This window comes from Parus major, chromosome 1A (genome assembly GCF_001522545.3).
Source record: "Parus major isolate Abel chromosome 1A, Parus_major1.1, whole genome shotgun sequence".
Taxonomy (NCBI): Eukaryota; Metazoa; Chordata; class Aves; order Passeriformes; family Paridae; genus Parus; species Parus major.
The window spans coordinates 48,186,666-48,209,127 of NC_031773.1; the positions used below are offsets into that span (position 1 = coordinate 48,186,666).

The 22,462-nt window shown below is 43.7% G+C and overlaps 1 protein-coding gene across 3 annotated transcripts in view; it reads right to left on the reverse strand.

Annotated features, from left to right (window-relative positions):
• CACNA1I (calcium voltage-gated channel subunit alpha1 I) overlaps positions 1 to 22,462 on the reverse strand; it is an 84,861-nt gene that overhangs the window by 54,457 nt on the left and 7,942 nt on the right. For all 3 annotated transcript variants that reach the window (XM_033514653.1, XM_033514652.1, XM_033514651.1), the window contains exon 3: positions 12,326 to 12,423. In XM_033514653.1, coding sequence (XP_033370544.1) covers positions 12,326 to 12,423 — 98 coding nt within the window. The remainder of the gene's footprint in view (positions 1 to 12,325; positions 12,424 to 22,462) is intronic.

The following is a 22,462-nucleotide window of genomic DNA, read 5'->3' on the forward strand; positions in this document are numbered from 1 at the left end:
AGTTGCCATCCAGAGCAACACCTGTGCATCTTGAATGTCAAATTCTGAGAGGTGCTGAAAAGCCAGTTCTTCAACAAAATCCTGCTGCTCCCTCCTTCCCAACTTCTGCTGCCTCTGCCTGCTGCTCGGCCACTTTTCCCTTGCTCTGCCCATAACTCCTCTGTGCCTCTGTGCTACTCCTCAGCTTATGAGCACACTTTTCCTCGCCTCCCTCCCCACTGCTGCCTTTCCCCACGTCCCCATTTGTCCTTTACCACTGGCAGAGCAGAAGCCATGCTGGCTCACAGTAAGGAGGGGATATGAAAGGGACAGTGACCTTTTCTGAAACATCCTTTATAAAAAAGGAAATGCTGCTCAAGAAGAGAAGGGAAGAGAAGCTGGGCAGTCTGGAGGAAAAGCGAGGAGAGAGAGCATTGATGAAACAACATTCAGCAACCAAACAGCCTTCCAGGGCATCAAATATGAAAAGGTTTTGCTCTTCAAGGAAAATAAAAGCTGGAAACGTTAAATATTCATGAGTGCCAGGTGTGGGCTCAGAAAGGCCTTTTCTCCTCTCACTCTGACCAGGAGACCAGGGGAAGGGAGGAAATGAAATGGCCTTGTCTGTGGGCATCCAAGGAAGACAACAATGCTCACATAATGGCTCTCTGCTGCTCACCCATGCCCTTGAGCTAGGGGCAGAGAAGGGTGCTCGATGGTACCTCGAACGAGGGCTGCTTCTGGTAAGATATCCCGCAGGAGCAAAGCCTCAAGGGGTGTTCACCACCCGAACACAGCAGGAGATGGAGGGAAGTATGTCACAGGGATGAGAAACGGTGGGAAGGTGAGAGAAATGCCCGGAAGTGCCCGGCAGAAGGAATCACAGGGCTGAGCAAAGTCGCAATTAGTTCTGAAGTCAAGTTCAAGTCTTTCGTGGTTCGGAAGAAGTAAATCTGTCTCATCCTGGTGGCACCCAGAGGCTCTTCCTGACAAATTCAGCAGCCACTACAGTGACCCTAGCTCCCTCCAGGCATTTGCCATCAACCCTGATTAGCCTGGCTATCGCAGCTAGGCGGACTTGTGTGCCGTGGCGTTCCCGGGGAGAGCGCAGGGCAGCGGGGCAGGGCTGGGCACGCCCCGGGCAGCCGAGCCAGATGTGCGGGACAGCTGTGCCCGCCACCGCCACCCCGGCTCAGACAGCTGAGCTGATTCACTCCCTGGTGCTAATCACCCTGTGATTAGCGGGCTGGCTTAGGAGGGGGTGAGCAGCCCTGCTCTTTCTGGTTTCTTGTATGTCACTGACCTCTGAGGCTTTCAGTCCGGTGCAGCTATAGCGTGAGGGACAAAGCCAATGCATGTGGAGTCAGGCGATACCGGATTGAGGCAATCATTCCCTCGCTTGGGGCAGAGCAGATGGAGGAGACCATAATTCTCAGCACCCATCTCACCTGCATCTCAGACTAAGTTACCAATTGCCATTTTAACTGGAACAAAACCAAATCTCCTTCCATCAGCACTTGTGATTGTAGCTGGCAGGACATTTTGTAGAATGCAGAAACTGGAGTGTCATTATGTCCCTCAGCCAGGCTGCTTGTCCAAGCGTGCCTTCTTTCCTTCCTCCCCTGCCCCAGGACACATGGCAGTCCATCCAGTTAGCATGTGGTTGGCAGGATTTCCCTGTGCATTCTCCATTATGGAAATTTTCAGAACCAAGGAACCATTCCAGCAGATAGATTGTGCAGAAAGTACACAGCGACATGCACTTTTTTATTTATTATTATTTTGCAGCCAACCCCTGTAGTTAAAATAATCTCAGTTAGTGTGCGCAGTGCAAGCTGGTGCTCCAACTTGTGGCCATCCTCACTGATCTCCTGCTGAGCCGAGGCTTAGCTGTCATTTCACACATTGCATTCATAATCATCAGCTCAAACTTGGGCCAAACTACTACCAAGAGATACCAATCAGCTGTGGGTCCAACAGCAGACACACTGCCAAGCTGACTGATACTATAACCCACAGTTTCCCTCACCACACAGATCTTTTCTCTTTGATGCATTCCTCCTAACTGAGGCCTTTTCTGCAAACAAGATGTGCAGCCTAGAAGAGCTCAGCTGGAAGAGTCAGAGTGTGCAGTTCCACATGCTTTGTCCTGAAGCTGCAAAGCCAGTCTCACTCGTATTGCAAACCATCACTCCCTGCTTTGCACGAAGGCAAGAGAGAGAGCATGTCCAGATGGATGGCCACACCCAAATTAAATTAACTCTGTGGAAAGACAGGTCCAGTCGATGGTACAAGGTACCGAGAAACCTTAAGCCAGTTCTGCTGCTAAGGAAAAACTGCCCCAGACACACTGGCCTCATTGAGAGAAAAGCAAAGCCTTCATCTCTTTGTCAGGTTGTTGGTGTATTTGTAGGATACATTTAGAGCTGGGAGTTTGGCACTTTTAGATGGTCAGCATGATCCATATCTCAGGAGCTCTGGTCAGTTCCTCATCAAATCCCCACTCTTGCCTTACTGACAAGCAAAGCCTTTTAGCATCCCTGACTGGCTCAGAAACCTCATCCTACTCAGTCTGTTGATGACATAACCTCAAATTATCTTTGTCACTCCCCAGTGTAACCACAGAAGATATGAAAACGTGACATTTCCAGCACTTACAAAGCTTCAGCCAGTCTGTAGAGCTGTTGTTCATTTTCTCAGTAACATGGGCATACCAAGCCTCATCTTCTTCATACAATGACTTCCCTTAGAATACTCAAGTTTAAACATTAAATGCCTGTAGTCCTTACCTACAAGGTGCTTCACAGTTTAAGCCTGAGGTAGCCAAAAGAGAGACTAAAACTCCAGGAAAATACTTGTTGGCCAGAGCTTCACCCTACTGGAACAAAAGAGCTTTCCAGAGCAGGTTTAGAGTACACTCACATAAGAGAAAAAAACTCTCTTTAAACTTGCTCCAAGGCTCTAGAAACTATTCCCTTGGGATCCAGGGACTAACACAAACCTCACCTCTTCAGTCAGAGAGTAAGACATGGACCAGGTCAAGTCATAAGCATGAAAAACAAAAGTAAGAAGGGAGGGAAAATGCACTACTTAAAACACTTCCCAACAGACATTCAGCTAAAACAACCACTGAAAAGGGAGTGAAATGAAACCTGAGATCAGCTGTTTTCCTTGGAGGGGAAGAGGAGCAAATAAACACACAGGCACTGCAGAGCCACAGTGCTCAGCAGGCTGTCAAAGGGGGCTCAGGTGGTGCTGCCAGGTGATGTGAAGAAGCAAGCTCAGAAGTGAAGCCTACTAATTGCAGACCTGTCCCCACGGTTGCAGTGGCCTCAAGAAAGAGAGCAAAATCCAGAGCATTTACCTTAACACCTAAATGCTGACATTTCTGGAAAAAGAGTAGCCACAGTCCAAGCTTTTCTGCCATCCAAAGAGAAGGAGAGACCCAAGCTCTGCAGCAGGCTGCACCTTATCATGGATGCTGTAAGCCCAGCTAAGGTTCAAAGATAACAACACAAAATTCCTCCTCCACAAGCAGTCACATTCAGGACGTGCCACCATAGCATGGTTGGTAGCCACATAATCTGTGACATGAGCAGAAATGGATGCAGGCAAACATCCCCGTCAGTAGCCCCCTTCTTCACTGTCTTGCCATTATGCCCTTGCAAGCTTTGGACTGTTAAGCAACCTTGTCTTGGAAAGTGATGACAGGTGTCAGATTATTTCTTAGAGAGGTGTCTCTCTGGGGGATTTCTGTCATTCTGTTCTTTTTTGTAATACTGAACATCTAATAAGCAACACCTACTACCACCTGCTACAGTAGTTCATTCACTGATCATCTCATTTTTTTCCCCATTTATCACTGCAGCGATGACTGCATTCACTTTCAGTGAAGAGTCTATTAAAAACTTACAGTGCCATCTTTTCTTTTGGAATTGCAGGAGCCACCCAACACCAGGGACAAAAGTCAACTCCAGTGCTGTGGCTGCAAGCCATTTGTCTCCATTCTATACATATCCTTAACTTCTTTACACATCTCTAGTGCTAAGTGGGACAGAATAATGCAAAATATTATGTAAAACAGCATTAATGCAACTTCTGGGTAAGATTTAACAGGGCTAATTTCCTCTTGCTGTCACTAGCATGAATCATGTTTCTTTCTACTGCAGGCAATGACATGACATTACGTGAAATGAGTGTGAACAAGAGAATCGGTCCCAAAATACACAAAGAGAGAGAAATTTAAGGTTATGATTGTAAATTGCCTTGCCCACACACACAAAGTTTAATTTGCATTAGTGTAATATGACAGTATCATTCACCCCATAATACACTGTCATTATTGCTCACATTTCCACGGTATCCATTGCTTGATAGGTCCCATGGGACAGATTTTGCAAAACAACTCAGCTCCCATTTAGGCAGAAAAATACATGGCTGGGCTTTCATGAGCACTGTGTACACTGGAGGCTGAGCTTGTTTGAACAGGCAGCAGAATTGTCACAATGGGAGCTGTGAGGTGCTAAGCATTTTTTAAAATTCTGGCTCTGCAGGTTCCCCTACAGGAGAAGGGAGAAATAAAGATTCCATCAGAGGTCTTTCTATGACTGGTTTCTGTAATGTTTTGGTTTTTTCCAGGCTTGCTTTATTTTCAGTAATACAAATTCTGAAGTGATGTTACAGACTCTTGTGATTTTTATCTTCAGTCTTGGGATGCATGGCAGAAACCTTCAGGTGTGAAATCTTGCTATGACGTGAAAATCTCAGTTTGCAGCCAAAAAAAAAAAATAAATAAAGAATTTTTTTATTCCCCACTACTATGGGTGGAAAAAAAAAAGACTCACAAGCCTAAAGGTCTGAAAGCCATGGGAGAAATAAATAAATAAGATCTATGATTGTTTTTCCTTTCCCTTTTTCAAATCTCATGACTTTAAAGCTGTCTGAAAAACCCACAAACACACTATTTGTGACTCTTGAATACTTGCTAATAATCGTGAAATTAAGTGGACTGGTTCAAAGAAGGAAATATTATTTTCTCCCATGATTTGTGACCACATAAAATAGAAGCTAAGCAATGTATCATACAAAACACAGCGTTTCCAGGTCTCTAGTTCCTGCATTTCAGTACTTCCCAGCTCCTTGCCATGACGCTACATTAACAAAGAAATATAATTCTCATTACATTTGGGGGTCTTTTTCCAAAATTTATTTTGATTACCCAATTAAACACCTGGCAATACACTGCACACTTGGAATCCACATGAGAAACAGCACTGAGATCAGACAACAAGTAAATAAAATTGGATCCTGTCTTCAGTGACTGAAGACTTAAGTACAGGAAAAAAAATTTACTCTGAGTTGTGAGGCACTGGAACATCCAGACAAATTGTGGATGCCTCATCCTTGGAAGTGTGCAAGGCCAGGCTGAATGGGGATCTGAGGAGCCTGCTCTAGTGGAAGGTGTCCTTGCCCACAGATGAGGAGTTGGAACGAGGTATCTTTAAGGTCCCTTCCAAATCAAACCATTCCAGGCTTCTATGAAGGCTTCCTCCAGCACAGCAAAATGTGGGTCTGGTTACAGACTAGTTGGTTTGTTAAAGAGCTTCAGAGAAGTGTTGATTTGCAAATGCACCCAGCATTTTGTGAGTCAGTAGTTCTTCTTTATACCATCCTTGACTTTGTATCAGTTTTGATTTCCTCCCCACCACTTCTGCGCATCATCACACAGAGGTGCATCAGGCCTTCGTGTGCTGTGCCTGGCAAACCCTACCACTTGTATCCTGCACATTTCTCTTTCCAGACCCACTTCTTTGTTCTCACCTCTATTGATCTTCATTCTGCTCTTCTCCCCTTCACACGGTTTCCCTTTATCCTGATCATGTCCATCTAATTTAGGGCTTGACTGACTGGATAAAAAGCTGCTCATGAAGGATAGTGCAGCTCTGAGTACAATTCCATCTCTGATCTGTCACCCTCCTTGGAGGAAAAGCATCCTTTAATGGCATGCTCCAGGCACAAATCACATTGCTCGATTCAGTGCTTTGCTCCATTTGGTTGGGAAGGGAGGACATCGACTGAACTTGACCGAATTGGTGAAGCCTGTTTCCTGTCAGCTTTTCTCCATCCCTTCCCTGCCCACCTGTCTGGGACAGAGCCTGCAGAAAGCTGGCATCTTCACCTTTAAACACATTTCAGTCATACAGCCTGATCAGGGAATGAGCAGGGCTTTGTGTAACTTTTTTGTATGGGTGCTGCAAGAGAACGTCATCCCTGTGCCCTTACTAACCTGTTCAGGCTGTATGTGGGTAAATCTGTGTGTATGCACATTTGCACATGGTTGAGAGTGTGGTTTGTTTGTCACTGAGGTGTGATAATAAGTATTTACAGAGCACCTCATACAAAGAACTGTGAGTTGGGTAAGTTTAAATATTTGGAAAAATCAACAGTATCTGAGTTTCAGCTATTGCTTCACAAATAAAACCAAGAAGGGGAAACAATGTACTTCCAAAAGAGACATTTGGAAGAGTAGATTTTTGAAAGGGAATCAGTGTTGGAAGAGAAGCAGCAAGTCCTCTTGCAAAAACACTGAAGCATCTGAAGCAAAGGCTCTATGGGGGGCACTTAGAAGAGGAATTTCATAATCCGTTTGCATTTTCAACTGCTAGGGCAGGATTGTGCCTGTCAAATGTGCTTGGTTTTTGTCTGATCTAGCTGTAAATGAGACTGTTTTACAGCCTAATATATCTCAGTCAGAAGCTCACTTCACACACGCTCATCAGTGAAATTAGTTCTTCAAAAACACATTTAGAGAAGTAAATGTCATCACTTTTCCCCCATGCCAAGTGCGGGGTTCGTAGCCAGCTTACTCTGTTTTAGGCACTGTTACAGTGCCAAGCACAGGTACCTTGGTGTGGAATACAGATTTTAAGCAGCCATTTACAGGTTACACATCTGCTTTTCCCATTTCAGCACTCAGATGGTTCTGATTATTTTTATATTGGTGGTTTGGTCTATAGTGAGATGAGTGCAGAGCTAAGAGTTAGGAGACGTCAGTTGTATTTCTGAGTCTGCTGGTGACACTCACTGAGTCCCACTAACCTGGTGTGAAGCATAAGAAAGACTAAAAATAACAAGCCATGGTTTATATCTTTGGGATCTGTAGAAGAAAAGGAGAAAACTCCAGTCTATTTGGACCCATGGAGCTACTATAATTATAATCATTAATAAAGAAAAATGGAACTAGACCAAGACTTTCATACACAGCACTTGTGGTAGGAAAAAAAAAATGCTATTTGACTGAAATAAAAACAATGCAATAGTTATTAAAACATTTAGCCATTTAGCAAAAAGAAAAGGAGGACAAGAAGTAACAAAAGCATTCTAATACTAGAATGGCATGATTAAGGATTTCTGATTTTTACACTTTTTTGTCAGGAACCAGTATATGTAAAAACATTAAATGAAACAAACCACCTAAAATTAGGCAACATAAAGCTGTATTAAAATGTATGGTTAAAGATTATTTTTGTTCTGACTGAACAAAAACACATTTATAAAAAGCAGAACTTCCCACAAATCTGCAGTTTTATTTCCTGCACGCCAAGCAATAAATATATAATGCTATTTTTCTAATACCTATAACTCCACATAAATATTACTGTACTTACAGAGTATTAGCACATATACACACTTTCTACTCTGTAAAGTTGCTTTGCAACAGATTCCTTCACTTCTATGCAGCTGAAGAAATCTGTTTCCAAATGATGAATCAGCTACTAAATTGCAAGTGGAAACTGGAAGACATCAAACATAATGCAAAGGCTCTCCTTTGCATAAGGCCAATGTGACAAGAAAGAGTAAAATGAAGAAACATTTCCTTCTTCAATGTCAACAAGGCTTAATAAAAGAAGAGCAAGAAATTCAAATTATCAGAAATTATCACAGATTCACTGCTCAAAAGCAGGCAAAAAATAAAACAAAACCAGCCTCGCTCCCCCCCCCCCCCCCCAAACCTTGTGCCTTGCCTTGAGAAGAAGAAACAAAAAAAAAAAGAGCCAGCACAAAGAGCAATATTTCACCCAGCAAGCTGACACACAATCACAAAAGGTTAACAACAAATGGATGTGGAATTTCACCTCGAGACCTGGATGCAGACATGCCCAAATCAGAAAGCAGCTACCTCTGACAGAGGCCTGGAGGGTATTTTTTTCACTCTTTACAGTTATTCAGTGACTTGCAGGGCTTGTCACACCAGCTCATTGCCATGGAACTGAATCGCATGGCAATAGAACCAGACCAATCTCTGGATTTTAATTTCCTGCATTTTTAAACATGACCCCCCAAAAGGCAGAGTTCCTGGGGTTGTAGCCAGGAATAAGAGCGAAAAGAGGGAATATTAATGAAGGTGTGATACATATTACAAGACCAGGGTGCTTTGTCTTCTTTAGCTCCACAGATGGCATGAGAATGGGGGAATGACCAGGCAGGGCAGAACCCCAGACTGCTTCAGACAGGAAACCTGCAATGGTCAGTAGAACATCCTGCTGAGAACTGCGAGAAATGCAATCAATTGCTGATAACTGGTAGCTAAAGATCAGCTCTAACCCCAAAGGAGGTTTGGAATCTACAAGTGTCTCCATGTGAGCTCTCATAGAATGGTTTGGTTTGGAAGGGACACTGAAGATCATCTACTTTCAATCTCGCTGCCACAGACAAGAACACTTTCCACCAGTCCAGCTCCCCAAAGTCCCATTCAAACTGACCTTGAACACTTCCAGGGATGGGGCATCCCTTGGAAAATCCCATTTTACTTCCTTCACTTGCACACGGCCACTTCCTGTGACAGCGAGTTTTACAGCCTAACTACAAACTGAATAGAAACTGTCATTCTTAATGGACATTTACCACCTTTTGGTTACACTGGTTGTCCTTTTCCTCTTCTGTCAAGATTCAGAGGGACTTTACCTCCTTACATGTATCCTTTATACCATAGCTAATGAGTACAGCACAGGCAAATAGAATTTTCCAGCTCCTTTTGGGATATTATTTCAAAGTCTCGGGTGTGTCACTGTGAAGAAGGGCTTTCAGTAGCATGTTAAAAATGAGCATACATAAGCAGAATTTAGACACATCCAATTTGGGAATTTGTGCATTTAAGCTTCAGCCTTGCCCACCTGCCAAGAATACAAAATAAGTTTATTTAACTTTTTACTCTGTCATGTTGCTACTGTTTCCTTAGAAATCCCTTCTGAATTTCCTCTCTTCTAATTTTCTCTTATCACCTTTTTTTTTTTTTTTCTTCATGTAGTACAAAATTTCTCTCAAACTTCTCCAGAAATTTCTTACATAAGTACATGGACTTTTCAAACAGATTAGTAGAGTTCTTTGGGCACTAAATAATCTGACAGACCACTTGAGCACTCTTCCACTCATGCTCTAATCAGTCAGGCTCCTAATCATTTTGTCCATTCTCCTGATAATAAACTGCCATTATTCAGTCCACACAACCAGACTCCCCTGTGAAAATCAGTCCCTACCTGGGTGTCCACGTGGAAGCCTTTGAGAAATGTCCAAGGTGAACACTGGGCCCCTCCATCACAGCCTTTAGAATTTGGCCAAATGTCTGCCTTTGGGATTAACCACCCCCCATTCCTTGCCTCTCCCCACACATCTCACACTCACAGCCATGACCTCAATCTCCCTCTGCCTTGGGCTGTCCTATTTCCCCCTTTCTTTGGTAGCACCTGCACCACCTCCAGCTTGATATCATCAGTAAATCTCACTAATAGACTTTCCTCTTGCTTCAGATTAGTAATGAACAACTTTAAAAAGACATTAAAAAAAGATTTGTGGACAAAGGTCCCATTAATTATGTTTGTTGTAGCCCACTGGGCACCTTCTTCTAATGCAGCTCATTCCCATTTATCACAAGCCTTTGTTTACAACCTCTTCGCTAGGTTTCAGCCCTCAAGTCAATGCTTCCTCTCCCAGGGAATCCAGTTTCTTTCTTTTTTTTTTGTTTTGTTTTGTTTTGTTTTAATTAATGGCAAGATGTCTTTCTCCCAAAATATTCTCTGCACATAACATATAACCACAGATTTATGTAGCAAGAAAAATACATAAAGGTTTAACCACAGAGTGGAAATTAAAACAGCATCAATTTCATACAGGTATAGTTCTATACTGATGAAAAGAGCAAACAGGCAATGTCAGGGCAGGAACAGCCAGGAGAAATTCAATGGCATCTGCTCTGCAAAGGTCAGGAAAGATGATGGAAAGCATTTCTGGTGCCTCTGCATGGATGGAGCAGGTCCCTGGTGGGTCAGTTTTGATGTGGCTTACACTGTTCCTCCATGGGACAGCCCTGGCTGTTCCAGGAGATAAATAGGAATAAGAGAAAGCCTTAAGTTTCTGCCAGGCAAGCTCTCCTCCTGACCACCTTTGTCAGGTAATTAAAATGGCAGACACCTGTAAGAGTTAATTGGAGGTCATTCCAGATGTTTCAGTTTGCCTCCACAGTTAAGTCTACCCTGATAACAGGGATCAGTCTCTCAAAGCAGTCTTTGAACACAAACTCGTGGCATACCTGATGAAGCAGGGAGGAAAGGAGGCTTCACAGTGTGAGGACGGTGCCGCTCTCACATAGCTGCCCATAAGTGAACCTGCCATGCACAGCCTCCAGGTCATTGCCTCACAGAAAGGTCCTACCCTGATGCTTTAAGTTTTAGCTTTCATACTTTCCAGATTCCATACTGCATTGGTATATAACTCTGAACTCCATATAAAGTGTTAGCAAGTTCTCTTCACAGGGGAGTTAGACAAAACAATCCTTTTCCAGCCTGAGAACCAAGGACACTGTTACAGCTTCAGGCCCAGTGAGTACAAACTACAAGGAATTGAGAAGAGCAATCTGGGAGGATGGGATTTCAAAACCTGAAGCTGTAATTGGACAATTAACCCCAATATGTAAATGGAACAAAACTTATAGAAATGTGAAAACTTGTGACTTGGGGTCCATCTTGGGTGTAGCCTCAGCCAGGCTCTTGTAGTGCCCAAGGTGTATCCTTTGAAGGCCTTTTAATAAATACCTCCTTTATTCCTTTCACACTGTCTAGCCTCTCTTTTAGGTAGCCTCACAAGGCATCAACCCCAGGACCGGGGCACACTCCCAGCCCTCTCCTCTCTGGAGAAGAACCAGCAAGATGGAGACAGACTGGGGGGTTGTTTTTCTGACAGTGAATAGCCAAAAGCTTCTCTTGAACATTATCTTTATGGACCTGTTACATTCCTGTCTGTTCTCTCAGTTCCCCAACCAGTGCCTCTTTTGCCTGGTCCCCTCCTGCTATGCTGGGCACACAGAACCATGCCTCAGTTTCTCTTTCACACCTGTTCAGGGTTATTGCTCAAAGATAAAAGTTCATCCAAGAAGAGGGACAAGATCCTTTTATAGAAGGGCTTTGCATGAAGTCAGAGTCTCTGAAATCCACCTCCACAGCATGTTCAAGAAATAGGTGACATAATGAAAATTACTTTGGCACAAGGGAAAACATATAATACAGACTAGGAGGTCAACTGTGCAAACTTTCTCAGGTCTGGAAAAGAAAAAGGAGCATCTGAGTTTGAGAGAAGGATTAGGAGAGCTCTGGCAAGGTCTTAGACAGTGCAGACAGGCTGATCAGGGAGATTATGGAGAGCAGCAAAGAGACTTCCTGCCATTCTTGCAGAAGAAATGCCTAAAATCTCCCAGGGCTGACACATTCAGGTTTGGGCACAGCCGTGGCTGCCCCAGGCCTGGCTGATACACACCCAGCAGCTCACAGAGGGGCTAGCTGGCACAAAAGAGAGAATACAAAGCACAAGGTGAGGAAAAAAGAAAAATGAGTTGGTGCTAAATGCCCCTACCCTGTAATGACATTAAAATTTTTCAGATGAGAAGATCTGGAAGGTCTTGTGAAAGCCTGAGCAAACTAATTCTCCCTGCTTCCCAAAGCTAAGCTTCCTCCAGACCTCACACACAGGCCTTTTTGAGCCTACAGACATCATTAAACCTGTGTTGCCTTTCAGTAAGAGAAAGGAAAACCACTTCAATTTACTGCATATTGTTCACCTTCAGTTCCTGAAGTTCCATCAACATGACCAGGACAGAGATGCTGGCAGACTTGTTTTCCTGCCCATCCAACAACACCTCTTGGGCCTGTGATGGGGAAGAGCCTGCACACAGCCCTATGGAAACCTCTGTTCATTTTGTACCTGAGCCCTGCTGGGACAGCTCCACCACAGCCAGCCTTATTGATCATGTCCTCCCCACAGGCCGAGCTGAGAGGTGTGAGAGGGAAGCAGGACTTACTGGGCACACGGTTGATAGCTTTCAGGGGTCTCAGGACACGGACTGTACGGATTGCAGACAAGTTAATGTTTTGGAGATCCAGGGAGTACTCCACCATCCTGCAGAAGGGGAAAGAGAGGGAGAGAGAGAGAGAAAAAAAAGAGAGAAAAAGTTTAACAGAATCCAGAATTTCTGCTTGAGCCACAGGTTTATCATTTCTTTGTTGAAGAGTTTCTGGAAGTTATGAGGATGAAGCCTGAGCTTCATCCTGGGACTCCTGGCCAGGACACACATGTGGGGTGGCCACTGCACACGAGGCCAGCAGGACTGGAGCAGTGTGGCCAGTTTTGTTGGGAGTAACCTGCAGCACAGTGGGGTGCTTCCTCTGTTCCCCTCATCTCCCACTGCAGGGTATGGTCTCAGGAGGAGGTTCAGCTAAACCTGCTTTACCTCACACTGAAATAAACCCTCTTACTTAAATCACTAACTGCTTTGAATAGGTGGAAAGGCTTCCCCCATGGAGTGAATCACTCCTTTTTGACACCAACCAAAAGGAGAAAAGCCTAATTTTAGGACATACGCTAGACCTGAGCTTTCCTAACCTGAAAACATGTGCTGTAAATAACCTCAAAGTGTAAAGAGGTGTGACTCATGCATTGGATTTTCTGCAAGAGCAGCGGGTGCAGGTGACAAAAAGTGACCTGGCCCAGCAATCTTCAGCCCAGTGTTCTCTTCTCACCCAGTATGGCAAATGTCCTCTCTCTTTGAAAGCATGGCGGGAAACTATTATAACAGTAATTTATCCTGGCCAGCAATTTCCACCTGAGGACCTCAAAGCATTTTTCATGTTTTCATGAACAGAGGTGCACGAGGCCTCCAGGAAGACATGGGCTGTTGTCACCAGCTGCCCTTGGGTAACTCTGATCTGCACATGGAATAAAATAACATGAAATAGCAGCAGAGTTAGGACAGGAACTACTTCTACTGAATCTCTTCTCAGACATGAATAATAGAACTACAAAAAGTTCCATTTTCCTTGGCCTTTTAACAAAACTCAAGAGACAGAAAAGGACTGGGGGGACAGCCTTTGGTTGCTGCACCCTTTCTCAGAACAAAAGCATTATAATTTATACAGAAAGACCCACAAGTCAACCTAAAGTTTACCCAAATCCCCCTGAGCAGGAATCACTGAGAATTAAATGAGAGAGCTAAAGTGAGACACTGAGAGGGAAATGGGGTACAGCCAGTCTTTAAAAAATAATCAGGGAGAGGCATCAAGTGAAATGCTGCAGTGGACTGATCCTTCTATTGATCACCCTCCATTCAAGAGGACCTTGAAGAGCTAATGCCTGGTTATCTGTCTATATCTTTCACAAAGGGGACTTGTCAGAGTGATAGATTTTCAAACACGACGGGGTAAACCTGTCGAAGTGTTGTGATTATCCTCTCTCATGCTCTCTTTCTTTCTCTCCCTCATTCCTTTCAGTCTGTTCTCTCATGCACTTTTAGGGTAATTGCATGAAATAATTCTTCCTCTGAAATGCAGTGGCATTCATTTACCTCCCTGGAGCTGTCAGTTCCACATACACCAAGTGCAGAAGAAGAGACAAGGGATTTCATACAAATAATCAAAATATTCCCACCTCCAAAAAAAGCCCCGACCCCAAACTAAGCAGAAATGTTCAACCGGCCTACAGAAAGAATTAGTGATAGACAGAGGCTTAGGATCCAGTCAGATGAAATTGGGAAGCAGGTGTGAAAGGAGGAGGAACACACGAAGATATAAATGCATGGACATGACTACAGGATGTCCCAGTGTGGTGCAAAGGCACACAGTGAAAGGGCCTTGAGTAAGCACTGACCAACCTTGCTCCAAATAAAGCAAGATTGTCTCATCAGAGTGTTGTTGCTCCAGAACTGGACAGACCTGCTGAAACTTTGGAATTCCAGTTACAGGCAAAGCACACTACAGAAAGAGATGTACTGCTCCCAGGACATGAGCTAGCAGCTCTTCACAGAGAGCTGACACACAGAAGCAGTTTCCTGACTGCAAGAGCCCCCACGCTGCAGTCTGCTGTGGGGTTATGTATAGGCACAGAAACATAAAGGCCTCAAGCTTGGTGAAGTCCCACTGAACTTCCTTTCCTCTCCTAAAAACACTCATCTCCTAAGAGAACTGGGCTGCCTCTGAAGACAAAAAAAAATAAATACAGTTTTTTGGAGCAGTTGCAGAACAATCCAAAACAGAGTCAAATGCCAAGTAAGCTGTTGGCCCCAAATACATCTAATTTAAAAAAGTATTTTTTTCTGAACTGCGAGGAGGCAAATGAGAAGTCCTGAATACTGTGGCCCTCAGAGAAGCTGGACACAGGGGAAAAGCACAGAGCTAGGGGTGACATTAAATCAATGGGTGGAGGTGACATCTTTTCTTAGCCTTAACCATGCAGAATTCAATTTAATTAATTTTAAATTAATTTATAATTAATTTTAAAATGTTTTCAAACCATTTGTTTTTGTCCTGTTTTGTGGCTACAGCATTTGAGTAACCATGACCAGCTGCACATCACTACCTTCTCTTAGCTGGAATGAGTTTGCCATCTATGTAGTACAGTCCCTGTGTCAATAGAAAATTATCAATCATCCAAGTAGTGACTGTGGGTCCTTTCAGCACAAGACAAATGCTGCCTTAACTCAACTCTGTGGTTCAGACAGCAGCAAGCCAGCCTCCTGCAGCCCTCAGTGGCCACAGAGTCACAGATTTACTGCCATTACCTTCCAGTGTAGCCAGACAAAAAAGCTGAACAGACAATCACACTGCCAGGGAAAACAGCAGGTTGTTCCCAAGCATGGGTTAGAAAAGGGCAACTGCTAAATCTTTTAGAGAGCAACTTGTGACAAAAATGAACTCAGCCCTAGGAGGCCCCAGGAATTCAGCTCGATTAACAGACCCCTTCTGCCTACAGCTCTTCCTGAGGCCTCCTGGTCTTGGCTGTAATAACAGAGAAATCCAGGATGCTTAAATCCCTGCAGATGAGATATGACTATTGTAGTCACGGAGATTGTATCCAAACAATTTCAATGCAATTCCAGTGTAATTTTGCATTAGGGCTTCTCATTTTCGCCTTTTCATTTCTAGTGATCACTTCAGTGTCAGATTATGTTCACTCTTCCCTTCGTGCAATGGTAGCATGCCCACACAATGCAGATGACCAAAGTGCAGTGAAACTCCATTGATTACCAAAAACCCACCCACCTTCTGGGTAGATCAAACAGATAAACCCAAATGGTGCCTCCATTCTCTAATGAAATAGGATCTCTAAGTGACTCTGCTGGAGTCTCCAGGCATCTACAGCATTTCAGGCATTGCTAGCCCAGCTCTCTTTGTTATTACCATTCTCCAGCCAGCCCTGCTCCCCACAGCCTGGACACTGTGGTCACTTAACCTGCTCTAGGTTTGGGCTGTGCCCCATCTCCTAGTGCCATACATGGAGGTGATGGAGGTGATGTCCTTTTGACACAGAGTCAAAAGGACTCATTGCAAAAAGTGATCAGCCAGGAGCTGTCAGCAGGTTCACATTTTCTGTGTCTAGAGATCTTGTGGTGGTGAGTCAGGTGTACTGTGCTTGTTTGGACTCCCAGGCAGGTGGGTTTTGGATCCTTATCACCTCAGCAACCTGCAGAACCCTGCGCTTGTTGGGTGTTTGCAAACCAAGATAATGTTTGGCCATTATCTCCAGGAGATTCCCAGGCTCCTTGTTCTTTCTTTGTATCAGCTCAGTGCCATGAGCAAGGGTAGCCCCCATGACCTGACTACTCTTCTTCTTGTTCTCTCTCTTGGCTGCTTAAAGCATGTCTTGTTAGTAAACACCATGAATTCTTCAAGGTCTAGGGCCAGTCAGACAAAATCTAGGATGTGGGAAGGGGAGGAAAAGAAGAAAGGACAGTGCTGGTTGTGAGTTCTTTCTATTTCTCATGAGGGAGCAGGGTGAAATGCATCTCTCTTCTGAGGGAAACAGCAGCTCATTTCTGCCATCACTAAAGTATTTTGTGGCCTCTTGTGTGAGTGGGTGAGTGGAGGGACAGGTTCAGAAGCTTAAACTATGCTAAATAAGACAAACTTCTCATCCGTGATGGAATTTGATCTCTGAGCTGTCAAGGTAATTGAATATTTACTGTAATTCTTCTTCCCTTGCTAGAGGTTTTCTTTTTCAAAACCTTCTACATGGAACACTTCTGGAAGGAGAGGGCATTGGCACAGGCAGTGTCCTCACACCACACAGCTCAAGACAGATGCACGCTGGGAACCTTGGCAGGGTGTGAAATGGACAGAGGCACTGGCTGCATGTATGGGGTTCATCCTGCAGGAGCAGGGGGATGCCTGGCAGGGAACACCTCTCCATTTGAGCTCTGCCTCCCTCCCCACTCTCAAGGCATCCCACCTGCTCCCTGCCTCTTTACATCCCTCTGACACACACTGCCTGCAACATTTCTACCCCTCATTTTAATCTTTCTTCTTCGTTCCCACTTTTTCCATTTGCCCCTTGATTTTCCTTCCTATTTTTCCATTTAGGTAAATCTGCTCAGCTGAGCACACAAAGGACCTGTAGTTAAACAGGGATGAGACCAAGCTAGTGCAAGGAACAAGTGAGCAATTTGTTAGCATGCTGACCCTGTCCAGAATGTGCCTGGTCTCACATACCTCTGTCCTGTGTCAGGCCACTGGAGCAGACAGCGAGTACACAGGGACAAGGGGGCATGGAAACCTTCAATGCTCCTGAGGCCTCGACAGCACCAGAACAGCTTCATCAGCTACAGCAGCTTGGCACTTATTTTGTCCTCTGCACCTGTGAGCTTGAGAGTGGGCTTGGATCTGCCTTGGCACTCGAGAGGAGCAGCAGGACTCATTGTCCAACAGCAGAAGTGCACGGCCAGCACGGCTCTGTGCCAGGAACAGGAGAGCAGACTGACCAGCAGCATGGAGGGATAAAGCTAAGGCTATCTAAAATAGACATAGTGGCAATACAAAAGCCATGTAAGGAGTCCAGAAAGTTCAGACTTTTATCTGCTGCACGTGTGACCCAAGACAATATGCAATGCCTGACTAGCTTGCACTTACCTTCAATGAAATCCATTATTAAAACAGTTCAAACATTACCATTTACTTCCTTGTATTTACATCTCCTTATACCTTTATTACTTACTTATTAACTTTCCTAATCTTGGCTTCTGAACTTCTATTTGCTGAAAATTAGCAGTCAAGAAATGGTATTGAAATGGTATTTAAAACCTATTCTAAAATCATTCATGAAAAATACCGAGGCGGTATTTTTCTTATGATACAAAGCCAATATGTTTTTGTCAAATACAAAAGCTGCCTGATTCCCCTTCTCTGATAGAAGTTTTCAATTGAAATCTAATTAACTGCAATCTAATCAATTCTTTTTTTTTTTTCTTTTTTTTTTTGTCAAATAAATTTAGGTTTAGCACTGAAGCAAAAAACTTCATGGCTGGGTCTTTCTAGCTGTAGTTTCAGACTTGCTATGAGTCTCTGTGGGAAGTGAAGCTTTTCCTGCCTGTGGGCTTCTATTTGATCCCTACATCTATGAGCACCTGATGCAACCAGGGCAGAAGACTTTGACTGGTCTCTGGTCTGAACTCCTTCAGCTTCTCAGCTATGTCAGGGCTCAAAGACTCCTATGTACCTATACCATGGCTAGATGGGATTTAATCAATGTCTTCTGTGTACAGGAATATGCCTTTCTGTCCTCAGCTCCTTGATCTGGCAATCACATTTTGCAGACTGGAATTTCTACCACTTTGAATATCTAGAATGCAGGAGTCCATGGGAAAAACTAAGACCATCAGTTTTCCCTGACAGAAATTTTATTCAGATATCTATGTAAAAAGTTGGAGCTGACATCTTGACATTTACCAAAATGTCTAACCCTGATATATGAACTCAAATCTTCCACCTGAAGTTTGTGGGATGGTGGGAGATTTACCCCTAAATTCTTCCACTTCAGCCATACACATCAGGACAAGAAGATGATCTCGCTGCTTCTGCTCTGGCCTCAAAGACTGTGGCTACAATGCAAAGAAGGAGCAAAGCTGGTATTTGGACTGGACAATGTATTCCAATGGTTCCATATCTCTCCCTGACATTATTGAGCCATCCTGGGGAACAGAAAGTAAAAAAAGGCATATGCATCACTAGATCCACACAGGCCTGGTCCTCTGTGGCCAGAGGTATAGCAGCAGGCAGGGAATATGGAGAACAGAGCTGGCCAGGCTACCCCAGAGACTCCATTAGCTGCGTCTGTGCTGTGGAAAGGGAAGGCAGACACTAAAATCCACTTATTGCCTTCCTGCTGTCCACAACTGCATGGATAGTGGGGACCACCAGCACTGGAGTAACAGCAATGAGGCAGGAGGAAGAGCACACAGATAAAGGTCTAGAGCATGAGGCATATGGGCATTCAAGACACCTCCCTTGCTAAGGCTGGGCATGCCTGAGCTTGTACACAAAGAGAGCTGGAAGATGAATCCAACCTCTTGTAAATTTATCTGGATATATTAGAAGCAGAGCCAGGAGATTTTGATGAGGCCTGATGGGACACTGGGCAGGAGCAGAGGACTACTGCCTCCACTCAGAGTCTGCAGCCACAGGGTGCACACAAACCAGCAGATGCAGACAGGCTACTTGCCAGCCCAGCAGGGCTCCCAGCCAGGACCTATTTTTTGAAGATTTCTGCCCCATGCCTATCGTTTTGCTCTACAGCTGGAGCCACATCCTTACTTTCCCCAAAGGTCCAACAGGCTACAGCAAAAGTTAAATACTCTTTCATTATTTGGACCTGGTCTTTTGCTATATGGGGTATCGTGGTGCAGGAGGCATGGGGCTGCCAGGCAGATCCCAGCAGTGACCCTCCTATCAGCTCACTCGGGGTAGATAGATTTATCCATATAGATATAGATACCTGAAGAACAAACTGTGCATTTGCACAGTTAGGTGCCTCTGGGGCCAGCCTTCAACATGCATCCTAAACAGACGATCCAAAATCCTTTCAACATCTACCACAGAAAAAGTGGAATAACACAGTAGGCCTCCAAATTGCTCTGCAAACCACAGTGTACTAAGCTAAGTAGTCCTGCTTATCTCTTTTAAATTTAGAGCTCATTATGTTGCAAAAAGACAACTCTCTGCTGACACAAAAACTGAAAGATAGAAGTAAAAAAAAAAAAAAGCCTTGCTAGTAAAACAAGAAATGCAAAAATTGCACTCTTTTTCACCATTTATAAAATATAATAATAATAAAGTGTCTATAATTCTGTAAGGAAAAAGACATTTCCTCAGGGAGTGATAGATCAATTACTAATTACACAGTCAGCTCCTGAGCTGTGATGCTTTGTATTCTTAAAAAAATAACCTGCAACTCTCCCCCCTCCAGTACAAAATATTTTTTTACTTTTTTTTTTTTTTGTATTGCTGTGCAAGCAAAAGCCGCTGAAAGCTTCCAGAGCCTGTGAGACTGGTCCCTTGCTGCCTGCAATGTGATTATTTCACACCCTGAAACACTCAGATTTCTCTCCAAACTGTGTACTAAGAGAAAATGTCAGAGTTTCTTAATAGTTTCAGAGACATGATACAAAAAGACATAAGCAGGTTTTCACACTGTGATAAGAAAGCCAGAAGGACTCACCAAGCCCAGATGACTGAATGCGAGTGATGGGCCCTCACCTCTGAGCTCTGTATTTCACTGCTTAGAGGGGGGGAAAAAAAAGGAAAATAAAAAAGAATGTTTGCATTTTGGCCCTATAAGCCTGCTGGTTTTACCTTTTTGGCAGGTTTGTGTTTTAATTTTTTTAAAAGAAACCTAACATTCACATGGTAGGGAATTAGCTTTCAGGAAGGCAAAAAAAATCAGAGGCAATAATTGAGAGCTACACGTTACACAGGCAGGGTAGCGCTGCCTCCTTGTTTTGATTCTTCTCTGGTGTGATTCATTTCGTTTTGATGACTGCTTTCATTTCAATATGTTGCACATCTAGGGATAGTTTTACTGGGAGAAAGCAAATGAAATAATTAGTATCATTAAGGAGGAAAAAGCGAGTGCGTGTTTGAGGGGAGGGCTGTGCTGCTGCTATTTCTACCTTTGGTTAAGATGCTATTTAGCCTGCTCCTTGCTGGTTTCCATCTTTTTCTGATCACTACTTGAAACACCTAATTGCTATATTTATTACAGTTTTCTTTAACTTGCCATAATTTTATAGAGACTTCTATTTGGCATCGAACATTAGCTAACTAGGATTTTCTGAGCATTCTGCTGTTTACCCTGCTGCTAATAAGTATTTAATGATCTGAGATTTTAAAGTCATAACTATGCAAATTCTGGCCAGGTCCCTGAAGGACTGCAGTTAATTAAAAGCAAAGAAAAAGCAGAAGATTGGCAACACTTCCCCCATCTTGTGAGATTAAGGCCAGTTGCTGTGTTTCAGGCTAAGAAGCATCTTCCCAGGGTGGAAGGGCACCAGGCAGTGATGGATTTGTTTCCTGGAAACAGGTGGGCATTTGAGGATGGGGGATTGGTACCTCACATCCTTCAGAGAGCTGCCAGTTCCCTTTCCTAGGCTGAAATTTAGAGGGATGAACCTGGGGCCATAAGGGCTTTCCATGTTAGGACAAAGTTGGTGTTCATAGTGATGCTGCACACGTTTGAAAAGAGCTTGGATGGATGAATTTGGGAAGCATCATCACTCCAAGTTTTGGGAAAGGATGCCATATCTAGGGAATTATGGGGAACAGAACTCAAGGACAGGAGATAACTATAAGAAAGAAAATGTAAAAGTAATATCTCAGTTAATAGAAATACTTTCCAGACTCCCAGTGTGAAAGCTACATAAAGAATTCCTGAAGAAGCAACTAGCCAAAAGACACAGGAAGTGAGAAGTGTTCTGCTCAGCTTAAGGTACTGTCAGGCTTGCCTGAGAAGAGATCTTCAGCTGTGCAAAACTCTTTCCAAAGGCTGAATAACTACTCAGAAAGGAAAGAATGTTTTGGAAAAGAAATGGAGATACCAGGAGAGCTGTTCTGCCATACTATAGGTGAAACTAAAAAGCAAATTCAGGAAGGCTTTCAGACTTCAAGGACAGTATTTACCCATGATGATGTGATTTGAAACTAATTGTTTTTCTTATCATGATAGATATACCACATATTATAGACTTGGATTTCTGCCCCTTTCTGAAGAAGTTGGACAAGAACTATTCAGCTGAACTCCTTAGTGGCACATTCTGGCCAACAGGCAAAAAGGTGATGGAGGAACCTGGTAATGAACCTTGACCAGCCACATAGAACATAAGACTGGCAGAGAGCTGGGCTAATCTCCTGCAGAAATATTAACCACCATTTCATTAGAACAAAAATTAGGTTTTAGAGAACTGAAAAAACAGTCAGAAGATTAAATAAAAGACCAAAGGGGAAAGTGATAAAACTAGGAAAAGAGTTAATTCTTACAGGACCTCCATGTCAAGAACAAAACTAATCAAGGCACTAAAAGATGTAAAGAGGAGAAAAATAGTGTCGCCTCTACACCTAGTGCCAGGGGCCTGAGGATTAAAGGGAATAAAAATTGTTCGTTTTATGAGCATAATGCCTAAGTGGCATTAGGAAGGCCTGGTGGGAAAATCTGCATGAAAGGAATATTAAAATCAAGGATTTCAACCTAGTAGGGAGGCTCTAGTGGACAGAGAGAAGGAGTAACATACTCTATCAAAAACTGCATTTTCCAGTATAGAATCAGTGACCAAGTACTTACAGATTAATTTTCTGCCATATAGAGAATTCCTCCTGGCTAGAGAAATGGGCTGACAGGAGCCTTATGCAATTCAAGAGGTGAATGCAAGGTCCTGCATTTGGGCTGGACTGATGGACAGTGGTGCTGCTGAAAAGGAGCTGCTTGCCTTGGGGAACAGGTCAATGCAGGGAAGGACAATGACATCCCAAGCTGCAGCTTGCAGTCAGACTGCAGCAGGTAGATGAGGGAGGGATTATGCCCCTTACTTTGCACTCAGGTAGACCATGAAAGCAAAACTTTTGGCCCTCTAATAAATGAAGATGTTGATAAATTGAAGCTAGTTCGGTGGAGGGTCACCAAGGTT